General features: G+C 42.2%; 2 protein-coding genes across 2 annotated transcripts; both read left to right on the plus strand.

The window, feature by feature from the left end:
- Positions 1-6,991: 6,991 nt before the first annotated feature.
- On the plus strand, positions 6,992-9,220 carry LOC131888340 (uncharacterized). Its single transcript, XM_059237179.1, has 2 exons — positions 6,992-8,953; positions 9,025-9,220. Exons 1-2 carry the CDS (start codon positions 7,033-7,035, stop codon positions 9,042-9,044), a joined length of 1,941 nt encoding a protein of 646 aa, XP_059093162.1. The 5' UTR covers positions 6,992-7,032; the 3' UTR covers positions 9,045-9,220.
- Positions 9,221-10,523: 1,303 nt separating this feature from the next.
- Positions 10,524-12,205, plus strand: LOC131888165 (uncharacterized). Its single transcript, XM_059236951.1, has 3 exons — positions 10,524-10,725; positions 10,838-11,442; positions 11,514-12,205. Exons 1-3 carry the CDS (start codon positions 10,614-10,616, stop codon positions 11,826-11,828), a joined length of 1,032 nt encoding a protein of 343 aa, XP_059092934.1. The 5' UTR covers positions 10,524-10,613; the 3' UTR covers positions 11,829-12,205.
- The last annotated feature ends 1,119 nt before the right edge of the window (positions 12,206-13,324 follow it).

The raw sequence follows: 13,324 nt of genomic DNA on the forward strand, positions 1-13,324 counted from the left end.
GGGCTTATGTAGGCGTTGATCCAGTAGCAGGATTTAAGTCAGACTTGGACCAGTTTTTGACTAAAATTCCGGATCAACCTTATATTCAAGGATTAGCCAGATCAGCCAACTCCAATTCGTTGGTCGATCAAATATAGTATAAAGATTAAAAGGTAATAAATAGACGAATTATAACCTTTCATTTTAATTGTACTGGGGATTACATTCCCTGTAGCGGTTAGAAAAGCCCGTGAAAAAAAACAAACCAAACCAAAATAAAAAAACAGAAAAGCCTAAAAGTTGTTATTAACATCACTTAAATCTTATTTAAAATGAATAATTGACTACTGTGATGTCATCAAGTAAAAATAAGAAATAACAATTGCTCAAACTTCAAGATCAAAATTAATTGATATTCGGGGTTGACAATGAACGTTTGAAAAAAATATCTTTGGTAGGTAGAAAATAATCATTGCAAAAAGTGACATATTTGAAAAGTAAATTGTGAGATGTGTCTTTGTAATATTTCAACTACATTGTTGGCTAGTGTAGCTTGCCATGTTTTAAAAACGCCTATTGATATTTTCATATCCTGAATTGCTTGAATTGCCAACACTTACTATTTTTAGGTTTTAGAGAAATGTTTACGAAAATGAAGTAATATCATTTACTTTTCATGCCATCAAAGAAGTGCATCCTTTGGTTTTTGCGATTACTTAAAATATACATCAGATTTTATTTTATAGTTACTTTTACGCCATGACATGACCAAGAGTCGCAATAAAGATTATTATTAAATTATAGATAAGTAATTTTTCGATTTGTTTTACTGCAAAATGCAACTTTCAAAGTGTAATAACGAAGCATCAGGTGTATAGATATTGATGACATTTTAAGACAGTGCATAAATAAGAATAATGATGCTAATGTTTGATTAGGTTTTGCTTTGGACAATAATGTTTCATAGTGTATTTTAAGTGGTTCCATGAACTTGTATAAGCTACTTTCAAACATACTTATTGAACAAGAAATGTTCCTTTTAGAAAAGCTGTTTCTTTAGCAAAGAAAAAAAGCAATTAAAAGTCCTGGCATTCTAGCACAGAGTTAATCAGAAATTATAATCACCGAGAAGAGGCAATATAATAGATTTGATCTTTTCTTGGAGAACTAAATTGGCCGGATTCTTGGTTCAAAGGTGTAACAGTCGTGTGTGGGGGTGTGACTGACGCAGATCACAATTAAAATCACAATCTCAAGATCTGAACGAGGTGGAGAGAGTATTTGCTAGTGCAGTTTCCTTTCATGAAAGATACACTCGGTTTGAATTTCCTCTTCGATCATTCTCAAATAAATTGTAAGACGCCAACCACACCACCAGACGAAGAACCATGCCTGACATGGAATGGTTCATAAGAATTTAGCAAAAATAGCAATTAGAAGTCTTGGCATTCGAGCAAACACTTAATCAGAAATTATAACCACCCTGCAGAGGCAAAATTATACTAGATTTGGCTTTTTCTTGAAGACTTTGTTGAAACTGATAACTATAGAAACACTGTATTGGGCTGAAACTAAAGGGACTGCTTGTTTCGTAATGAGACATCTCGCGGCAAATAAAGGAAAGACAGCGTTAGTAAACCCTCTTCTAACGTTTGCTCTTGTGTCGTTGTAAAGAAAGAGAATTAACAACCCTAGACAACAAATGATGATGATGTGTTAACAGTCCTGCTTTCCAACTCTGCAAGCTCTATCCTGAACAAGTTATCAAACAAGAAATCGTGATAAATTCAAATGAGACATTCAGCCAGATCAAAAATCCAAAAAGAACTGGATTATTGATACCATCAAAAAAATAATCGGAGAAGGATGTTACTAGAGTTGTTTTTTTCCAATGATATCACATTAGTAATGGCATGTTGGGAAACCATTAGCTGACCTCAAAATATCACCCTGATTGTTCTCCCATCAAACTAAGGCAATCTTTTTGATTGATAATAACTCATTACTTGGAAATTAACAATTGCCTTTACTTTCCAAGCTTCGTGGTATCCTTCATTTAATTTTGATAATCACTTGATCCCATTACTCCTACTGATGGTTCTACAGGATGATAGGCTGCAACAACAATGCAATGAAGGTTGTTTATTGTTTGAACAACTCATACATGAAGTTGAATGATAAAGAGCATGGGTTAAGAAGTTGGACTAGATTCAACTGCCTCTGGTGAAATATAGAAATAATACTTTCCTGAAAAAGGGAAAATATTAAAAAAACAGGCCCAATAATTAAGTAAATGAAAACATTTGATTCAGAGATATTACAAATTGTTATTGCTTTTTAATCAATAGTAAGTGTGAGATTTGAGACTTTGTACACCACTGAGTTTTTATAATTAATTTTCAATTGAGCTTAAGCAGTGTTACTAAATAATCAAGTTCACAATATTTTATCTCATAAATTTGTCAACTATCAATAATTTACTGAAGTTAAATGGCCAGTTGTGTTGAAAAGAGGCTGTACTAAATGGGTTATTTACTTTGCACTTTCATTTTGGTGTATTTGTTTCACAAAATCTCAAATTGGGTGTTGCAAACTTTACTGAAGCCAATATTGTAACTTTTTGAAATGCATCCTCCTCCCAAAGGTCTAAATTTCAGATGCCACGAACTATCAACACTCTTTTACAAATTGTTTTTGAAGACTAGTTAGAAAAAGAGTAGTTTTTATATTTTGCACTTCCAATTGCTTAATATTGTTAAAACAAAAGTAGCCAAGATTTAGATAAACGCAATGCTAAGTTGAACTACATGAACGTTCATTAACAAGTTAAGTTCAGGATTGTACCAAAAAAACCGCACCACTGGAGGCAGGGCTGAATTTCCTAAGCAAAAACAAACTTAACTTATTGACTTATTGAATTTTCAAAGTGCAACATATATACCAAGATGCGTTACTAATGTTTTTTGGTACAACCGCTAGAGGTTCCAAAACTTCAAATTAAATGGATGATATGATGGCTGGCTTTGCTTACCAGACAAGGCTCACCACATGGATATGTTGGACCAAAGAGGACGACGAAATGCAAAAGAAAATTGAGATCCCGGCTCGGGCGTTCAGTTGCACATTTTATCACATTTTATGGTCCTTTTACGGTTAATTACCCAAAGAAACAGTGCCTATGGTTGAAGTGTTCCACTCCTAGGTGTAAAACAAATGGCCTTGGAATAATCCAATTTGAAAGTGATCAAGAGCGGTATCATCATACGATCACTGTTTGGAACACCGGGGAACACCGGAAAACACCGGGGAACACTTCAGTGTTTAGACTTTTAGGTTACAACTCACCGCCAGGAAGATTCCACGCAATACAAAGACCGATAAAAAAAACAAACATAGAAATACAGTCCACCCCAAATAACTTTGAACCAACAAATTCGCCGACAGTTTCTTCTACCAAGATAATATATTGCTAAGAAGATGCCCGAAGTTTCAAAGACCACACATGCTAGTGCAGAATAAGTCAGAGGAAGTCTCGGGTGACGACCTTACGAGGTCAACTAACGAGGGCCGAGACATTTATTCAACAACCGAATGAGAGCCTTTCCATTAATGCTCTTCAAAGGAGATTGGGTTCCATCGATTCTCACTTGGAATTCGCCCGGGTGGCACAACGCGATCTTCTCCGACCGCTTTCCTCCATGGCCGAATTGGATTCGGAGATGGCCTTTATGGAGGACTTGGAAGAGAGGGTTGAGAAAGTTAAGGATTTGATCGAACCTGTCCGACCTCAGCTCCGAGACGAGGTCTCTTCTGAAGGTGGTATAAGCCACATCGACGACCTCACAAAAACTCTGGCTGGAGTCCTCGGACTCACATCTGACTTTACCAAAGACGTCCCATGCTTCCATGGGTCGGATGTCTTAAAGTTCAAGGATTGGATCGATGCATGGGAACAAAGTGCTCTTATAATGTACGAGCGGGGTTCACTGAAGTACAAATGTTGACCAAGTTAAAGACAAAGGTGGAAGGACAGGCCTCTACCCTCATTGAGAATCTATCGTCTGACCTTGCTAACTACAAAGTCGCTTTGCAGACGCTTAAACTGTTCTACAACAATCCTGTGTTGCAAGTTCGGTCTGTTATGGGCCAGCTAATCGACCTCCCACAATGTTTGAACATGTTCGACCTGCACGCGAAAATCAATAGTATTGATCAGAGTTTTGATGGTCTCAATTTGACATCTGACCAATTATACAATTTGATGTTCATGTTCGAAGCATGAAGTGAGCGCGAACTTTTCCAGAACACAACGACGATTGAGAGACCAGGGAGATTCCAACGTGGGCATCGATCAAAAGAGATCAACATTGATCAAGTTGCTAAGTCAAGAAGCCGAAGACTTTATAAGTAGAAGATCCTTTCACAATAACCAAAAACCGAATCAAGAAAGGCCCGAGACACGTAAGTTCAAGCAGACGGCCCCAAGTTCCTTTACCACGCAAGGCTACTTACAACAAAAACGGAATCAAAATTGTCCGTTCCGCAAGAAACCGAAGCATGAAGTGGGGTGTGATTGCCCGGCTTTGACATCCAACAAGATTGGTCGAGAGGAGATACTGGGAGCAATAAACACTCATAGGCTGTGCACACGATGTCTGTCCGTTGGTCATAGAGGAACGGAGTGCATGCTAGTTCCACCTTGTCCAACTTGTAACAAAAACCACACTAAATGGGTGTGCCGAGGTCCGTACGTGCCGCCTTGGGATAGGGAGGATCCAAAACTAAAGGCCAAGTCCCTTCTGAGTCCCTCTAAAAGTGATCCTCATCAAACACCACGCAGTCCTCTGAAGTGGGAGAAACATATTCTCCCTCACACCGAGCAATTTGTAAGAGCCTGGATGCATTCCTGGTGGGATCAAATAAGGAACATGTGAAAGTTAGAGTTCTTCTTGAGTCACAATCGCAAGTCAACCTGGTACTAAAAAGTATCGCTAATCGGTTGGGTCTTTTTGGTCCAAATGGCATCTTAGCAATGACGGTATCAGGTGGTAGTACTATAAGAATTAAGGGACAAAGGATGGTGAAGTTTCAACTCAAATCGCTGGATGGGGCGTTTATTTCTCCCTTAGTTGAAGGCTGCACCACAAATCAAGTGGCGGCGAACCAACAACCGTTGGATTTGAATCTAAAGAAATTCCCCCATCCTAAAGACATCAAGTTTGCAGAAGGAACCATGGATCCCAGATCGAGAGAGGTGGATGTCTTAATCAGAGAACCTCTGTATACACACCTCATCATAAGCACACCGATACGAGGAAAATTATTTGAACCTGCAGCTCAAGAAACCAAATTGGGAACAACGCTAGCGGGGGCTCTTCCCGTAGAGGAGGAAAATAAGGCTCCTCAAGTCCATTGGCAAGTAATGAGGAACAGCAAATCCATTGACCTCTCTGAGTTTTGACGGTTGGAGATTATTGGGATCACTCCGCAGCCTGATGAACGGCGGGGTCTTGATCCCAATAAAGAACTCATCATATCGGAAAGAGTAGCGATGCAAATGATGGAAGACGTCACTAGGTATGACTCGCACAACAAATGCTATTGGACACAATTATTGTGGCGAGATGCCAAAGAACTCACTGATGACAATTACAGAAAAGCAGTGGCTGTATCTAAATCCATTAAGCGAAAGCTTCGCCATGACAGCGAAAAATACCGCCTAGTGAACGAATCTTACCAAACATTTATAGACAAAGGATTTGCGGAACTTGTTCCCTCAGAAGAAAGCATTGGACCCGCATCACAAACATTTTACCTCGAGACGCATCCCGTGTTCAAGGACTCGTCTACAACCCCTTGTCGGATTGTCCACAATGCAGCCTCCCGAGATCAGTCTGGTAAAAGCTTGAACGATCGATTGCTTCCGGGGCCAAATTTCATTCCAGATCTCGTCCAAGTGTTGATGAAATTCAGAATGAAAAAGGTGGCACTTGTTCTAGATATCAGCAAGATGTTCATGTCAGTTCGAGTGGAACAAGGCAACGACGCTCTACGTTTCATCTGGACAGATCAGAACCAACATTCAAACTTGTTCCCTCAGAAGAAAGCATTGGACCCGTATCACAAACATTTTACCTCGAGACGCATCCCATGTTCAAGGACTCGTCTACAACCCGTTGTCGGATTGTCCACTATGCAGCCTCCCGAGATCAGTCTGTTAAAAGCTTGAACGATCGATTGCTTCCGGGGCCAAATCTCATTCCAGATCTCGTCCAAGTGTTGATGAAATTCAGGATGAAAAAGGTGGCACTTGTTCTAGACATCAGCAAGATGTTCATGTCAGTTTGAATGGAACAAGACAATGATGTATGCTTTGGCAAATTCTACCCTCGAGCTGCAGCAGCCTTAACTGGCATGTACGTGGATGATATCCCGACTGGCGCAAATTCTGTGGAAGAAGCCCAGGTGTTGGCCAACGAAGTCTATGATCTCCTCAGCTTGGCAGGGATGCAAACACATAAGTGGCAATCTAATAGAAAAGAAGCCTTACAGGATATCCCAACCAGCTATCAAGCCGAGGTCGCAACACAGAAGGTTCTGGGAGTCAATTGGAACTCCCTGACGGATGAACTTACTTTCAACTTTTTGTCCGACGCGGTCGCCGAAAAGGATGATTGGAACACAAAGCGAGCCATGCTTCGCAACATAGCACAACTGTTTGATCCTTTGGGCTACTTGTCGCCTTTCATTGTTACAGCAAAAATCTTGCTTCAACAATTATGTCAACAAAATATCGATTGGGACGTTGAACTACCTCTTGGGGCGTCTGCACTGTGGGCAGTCTGGTTGAAGGAGGTCCCCTCCCTCGCAAAGATCAAGGTCTCCCGATGCTTAATGTCTGGAGCGAATATACCCCTTTACATTGCAGCCTTCGGCGACGCCAGTACGAAGGCCTATTGTACCGTTGTTTATCTGATTATGAATAATCCAATTTCAGGAGAAAAATCGTCAAAGCTTGTGTTTTCAAAGACTCGAGTGAATCGCTTAGAACTGATGAAAAAGGGAATTCACAAACATGAAACAATTGCACGACTTGAGCTTTTGGCCGCAGTGATTACATCCCGAGCAGCCTCCTACGTTGCTCGGTCGATTGCTCATGATCTTCCCATTCATTGCTTCATGGATTCCTTCATCACCCTGTGTAGGATTAGACGAGGTCCGGATGATTATAAGATTTGGGTGGGAAGTCGTTTAAAAGTTGTCTTGCAAAACACCACATCGTCCCAGTGGCATTTTTGCCCAGGTGAGATCAACCCAGCGGACTTGGGAAGCCGGGGAGTCAGTGCTCATGAACTTAAGCTTAGTGATCTGTGGTGGCATGGATCTCCATTTCTTTCTCTAGACAAGAGAGAGTGGCCACTGGTCTACAAAACTAACCCACGTGAAAACACAATCGAAAACGTTGACAAACTTGAGATGTCCAAACATATGTCCTTGCCACATGTCTTTTTTTCTCAAGTTGAGACTTCCATTCTAGACAGGTTTGAAGAGTGGAGTTGTGGGGTGCGTATGACGGCTTGGGTGTTTCGATTTTTGGGAAAGATGGGATTGAAAATTTTCAATGATCATCGACACTTTACTACCAAAAACATTCAGGCTGATGAGTTTGCCCTGGTTGAACGGTTCTGGATTAGACGATCTCAACAGGAATCGTTCATGAAGGTCATCTCTCTCGTGAAAAAAGGAAAGCAGCCACCTCATGATAGTGGATTGACCAATGCTCTGCCAATTTATGATCATGATTGCAATCTACTAGTGGCGAGGTCGAGGCTGGGGGAGAGGCTAGTGGTACTGCCACGTCACAACCGCGTTACCGAAAAACTTATATTACACATCCATAGAAGACATTTTCACGTTGACGTCAGTCATCTGCTAGCCTTGGTGAGGCGAAGATTTTGGATTCAAGGATCGAGGCGAGAGGTGCACAGAATAGTGCACATGTGTAACACTCCCCATTGCCGAAAGATTATACCGCTACAGGAGCAGATGGGTCCACTCCCTTTGGAATTGAGAGTGGATAATCCGGTAGCGTTTGGGAAAATAGCTGTGGATTTTTTTGGACCACTCTTCCCCGAAGAAGGAGGGAAAGCTCATGGTTGCCTATTCACATGCCTGTATTCTCGTGCTATTCACCTTGAATTAACTCCCGATCTGTCCACTGAGCAATTCATCGACGCTCTTAGACGACTAATCGCCAGAAGAGGAAGGACAAGAGTCATGTTGAGCGGCAACGCTCAGACATTCAAAGCCGCCAACAGAGACTTGAAGTCATTGTTCTCCAAACTCGACAAGTCGAAGATCACGCAGACCTTCCACGACATCTCGTGGGTGTTTAGCATTGAACGTGCTCCCTGGAACAATGGAGTTGCCGAGAGGATGGTCCGAACTGTGAAAACTCCATTGAGGATTATGCTACAGAAATCTCGCTTATCATTCCGTGATCTTGAGACGCTTCTTATTGAGGTTGAAGGGATTGTTAACAATCGGCCTCTAGCAGTGACTAAGGACAACCAGGACGAGCATCACGCCATCACTCCAGCCGAGCTTGTGATTGGACGAAGAATCGATATTCTCCCGGATTATGCGGGGAACATAGAGGATGATCCACCTTTCGTGAAAAGATGGAAACATCTAAAAGCCATGCTTAATCAGTTCTGGAGGAGATGGTCAAAGGACTATCTTCTCGAGCTTCAACCTACTAGAAAATGGCACCATGGGCGCAATTTTGAGTTGCAGACAGGAATGGTCGTATTCATCCGTGATAAGAATATGTCTCGTCAAGAATGGAAGTTGGCAGCCATTGAGGAATTTGTTACGAACCCCAAGACTGGTCTTGTCCACAAAGCGGTTCTTCGAACAACAACACAGGGAAAATGCAAGGCAACAAAATTAACCAGACATGTTCGACAGCTAGGTATTTTGGAGTCACTACTGTTGGATTCTTTATCAGATTGAACAAGACACTGAGGATCCTTTTCGTTTCAGGTTTAGACCCAATTGCCTGATTTTACTTTACCTCTAGTCCCTCCAGGGATATCTAAGGTCGAGTCTGATCTCCCTAGAGGTGATCAGTGGGGGGAGTGTTCTGTGAACCAGAGGTTTTCTACTATTTATATGAAAGGTTGCTAGTTTTTATTGTTATGTTTTTCCGAGAGAAAATAAAGCAGTCGAGTAAAAAGACGCCATTCAAGAAGAAGTTTCTCGCTATAAAATAATATCGGATCGCACTTAAACCACTGATTTTTTCTTGATCCTGTCAATTAGGTACGGGTTGAAGAAACTCATAGGACAAATTTTAGCAAGGCTGGGACTTGGTTTGACGAGTAACAGCCAATCGAAATTTGGGACTGTCTCCGCTCTAACTCCAGTCACTCGAAGGAAAATTGTCCTATGGACGATTGCGGTGACCCGAGTTCGTGCCTCGTCAAAATGATTGTACTAGGTCTTGAAATGCTCTAAGTTAAACAAAAACCACTCATTCGTTTTAAAAATCATACCTAGGTTACAGATTTCCATATGCAAAGTTGGTTGTAAAAAAAGCTTATTGGCTGGGCTAGAACAGGAAATAATGCTTTTGTCGAGAGCCACTCGATTTATCATTTGTTTTCTTGTCGAATAAAGCTTGACTATGATCTAATGGAGATTTCAAGTCTCTTAGTTATCCTGATCAGTCACAAGGCTTCCTAACCCATGAGATCTTCTTCACAATTTCTATTTCACAAATCATATTTGCATGCAGCTATAAAAGAATCCAAATGTCTAATGTCCTAAACTGAAAATGAATCCATCTAACATTGACAAGAAAGTACTAAAATACCGAAAGCAACATGCAAGCAAATAATGTCTCAGACACCTAATGATCTAGTCTCTCATAAATTTTGATTGAAAGGCCACATCAATGCGAGCTTAAAATATTATGATTGGAAATTATTCGACCTGAAATCTCGATCCAAGTAAAATCTTTGAAAACTGTTTCCAAATCACAATACACTACTTAGAAGCAAAAGTTAGACTCAAAGAATATGGACGTATATTGATATTCTCTATTTTGTACGAAGTGGTCGCCGGCTGACGCTTTGGGCAGATGGACTGGATGAAGCTAGGGCAAGAAATATGTTTTAAAACGGCTTACTGTCCACCCTTGGAGTTGTTTCTGTCCAGGTTTGGTTTCCTTCTTCGTTGCCCCCTTGACAAGTTTAGCTCTCGTTCCCAAGTAGCCTTGGCAAACGTATCCGTGTGTGCGTGTGAGCCTTCCTCATCCGACAAGAGAAAGTCCAAAGTGGATGAAGGACGGCCAGAGAAGCGCCAGAAAAGCGACAGAGAAGGGACAGAGAAGGGACAGAGGGAACAGAGAGAATGCTCTCCATCCATCCAGCCAGCCAGTCAGCCAGCACGTACGGACGGACGGACGCACGCACGCATGCACGTACACTCAGCAGCCGCATGCGGAATACTGCACGTATGTAGTACTTCAGTCGACTCGCTCGCCGAGTGAGCAGGGGTCTTCCAAAGGATTGCTTGACCTTGCTCTCGACTCCTCTGGGAGAAATACTCCTGTCCTGGTGAAAAAGACAATGAGGAATCCGAGCCTCATCTTGATACTTTCGGTATGGGATGTTTTTGCCAGTATTCATGATTGCTGGAATGATGAAAAGCTACGGAAAGTGAACGTAGCTCCCGCCCGAGGTAAGGACTTTTACTATCCAATTGAATGAATCGCATCACTTGCTCCATCAAAGGGCTCTTACCGCCGTAGTGAAGCATTACCAACATGAATTGATTCGAGCAAATTTCACAGGTGGAGATGGCGGCGATCCGGGTCTGAGCAAATTCTCGAATTTGGTCAAATGTTTGTCACAACAGCAATCCAAAAACCCTGGCAATCAACTGGATGACAACTGGGGCAAGTGGTCGAATGTGGCCAAGGGTCAGTTCCTACCTTCGTGGCAAGGGAACCCCACCATGGTGCCCTTAGGGAACAATTGGCCAACTGGGATGAAAGAAAATCGTAATAGGCCGGGAGAGTCCTGGCCCGCTTATCAGCAGCCCAAACCGGGTGTTCATCCAGATGATTGGGGTAGATCGCCCATCGATTCAAATGCCGACAGCTCTTGGACAAGGCGAGGTCAACCGGCTGACCCACCCCCCGGCTGGTCCTTTGGGCAAGAGAACCCTAGCACAAATTTTCAGGAGCGCCCACCCTACCGAGAACGAGAGGAAGTTGACTTCGCACCTGGCCGCAACGAACCCGCATGGAATCCTCCTCCTCCAATAGAACCCATTCATGAGAGGGAACGAGATTATGTGATGATCACCAACGAAGACACCACCGCCCTCTCGCTAAGCCGTAAATACGGTTATGCAATCATGGTCTTATCCGTCGTGGTTCTGGCGGTTCTAATGGTAGGCACAAACTACTTGAAAGTTGGGTCATTTTCAAACAAAGTTATAATCGATCGAGCATCACTTTATAGGTCGCGACCATCTTTTGCTGTAGTTCTTCCAATTCGACCATGAGTCAGCCCGCCAATCAACATCAGGTTCCAGTAGGTCCATTTGACACGTTTTCCATTTATTCATACAAAGGTGGAGGTATGGGTGGTGGCGGTGGTGTTGGAGCGGGCTTGGACACTCTCCGATCCACGGGCACTTTGGGAGGAATGTCTCTTCACACCGAAACGCTCAAATCTAGTCGCTCAATGGGCAGTCGATCGTCCCCCCAATATCGAGTGTCTGACATTGACCCAGAATTTGCGAGGCGCTTTGAAAAAGAAAACATTCATTACTAATTCGAAACATAATCTATTGACGCTATTGTGTACAAGTGACAACCGTATGACCCAGTTTAATGTTCGTGTAAAAAGCATGTTATGCCTCAGGAATCCTGACATTCTTCCAAGAAAGTGTTTGATTCCTCCTATCCACATGTTTTCCTAATAAAGCTCCGAGCTGCCATTTAATATTGGGGCCAGCCACTAATTCAACGGTTGTTGCTGATGTTATTGGCAATTCTGCAAGTTAGTCCAAATTGTTGATGATCTCATATACAATCACTAGTGGCCGATTGGACTGCCACAATCCTTTTGAAAAATGCTTTTGCAGTGTATGTATCTCCAACATGCTGCGTTTTGAGAAAAAGAACCAAATCCATTTTTGTTTTCTTTTTCTTGGTCTCTTGATTTTGCTGCTCATAGATTCGTAGTTACTCCTCCTGCATTTATGATGGAAGCTATTTTTGGAAAAGTCTGCAAAGAGGCTAGACAATGTTTGGACTTGGTCTTGGCAGGGAAGGATTCTTCCGTAGTCAACAAGCCCTTTATCATTGAGGCTTTAACTGCTTGGATCAATGAAACCAGGGTGCTTCTTGAAGAACAGGCTCATCCAGTAGTTGAGAAGTCCACTGATTTGACCAATGTAGAGGTTGAAGTAGAAGCTCCTCTTGAAATAGAGCAAAATAAGATAGTTTTTGACAAAACAGTCTGTCCTATTTACCGGCAGCAGCCTTGTCCTGAAGAAGGAAAAGGCTGTCAGTTTGACCACCCTAAATGGTGTCAAAAACTTCTCAAGTTTGGCCTTGAGAAGTACAATAGGAAGGACAATAGGAAGAAGGGATGTTCAAAGGTAGATTGTCCTTTTTTTCACCCATACATGTGCCGTCAGTCCATGAGATTTAAGACGTGCTTTATAGTACGTAAATACGGTGTGCCTCCTTCCAGGTAGAAGGGACGCAAAGAAAGGTGAGAAATAGGATAGCTCAGTTTCGTAGTTTTAGAGCTGACCCTATTCCTAAACCTAATCCCACCCCACCCCACCCCCCTTCCTTAACCCATGTAGCGTCCGCCCACCCTCTCTCCCGATTCCCTCCTCTTCCCTTACATATCCAATCCATCCCTATTCCTATAAAAATCCTCCTTCCTAATATTCCTTGTCCCATCCCTATTCCCAAAATACGTTCCTATTCAATGGTAGCTGCCCAACCCATTCCTCAAACCCAACCATCCCCATTACCTTATGCTTTGCCTCCAGTAGAACGTAGTTTTGTTGATAAGCGGGATTTTTTACGGTTGGTCAAGATCTTGTGAACTTGGTCCGTCAAAAGAGAGGTCCGTAAAGGGGCTATATTTGAACGTACATTGTCTGATTTCTAAAAGATACAGCACAAAAGTTAGGATCTTAGAAGAACTAGCCATTGAGAGAGAGGAATTTTATTCATCTCTATAACTGAAACCTGGTTCGGCCAGTGGTCTTAGATGAAGAACTAACCATTGTTGGTTTCAACTTAGTT

This window comes from Tigriopus californicus, chromosome 10 (assembly GCF_007210705.1).
Source record: "Tigriopus californicus strain San Diego chromosome 10, Tcal_SD_v2.1, whole genome shotgun sequence".
NCBI lineage: Eukaryota > Metazoa > Arthropoda > Copepoda > Harpacticoida > Harpacticidae > Tigriopus > Tigriopus californicus.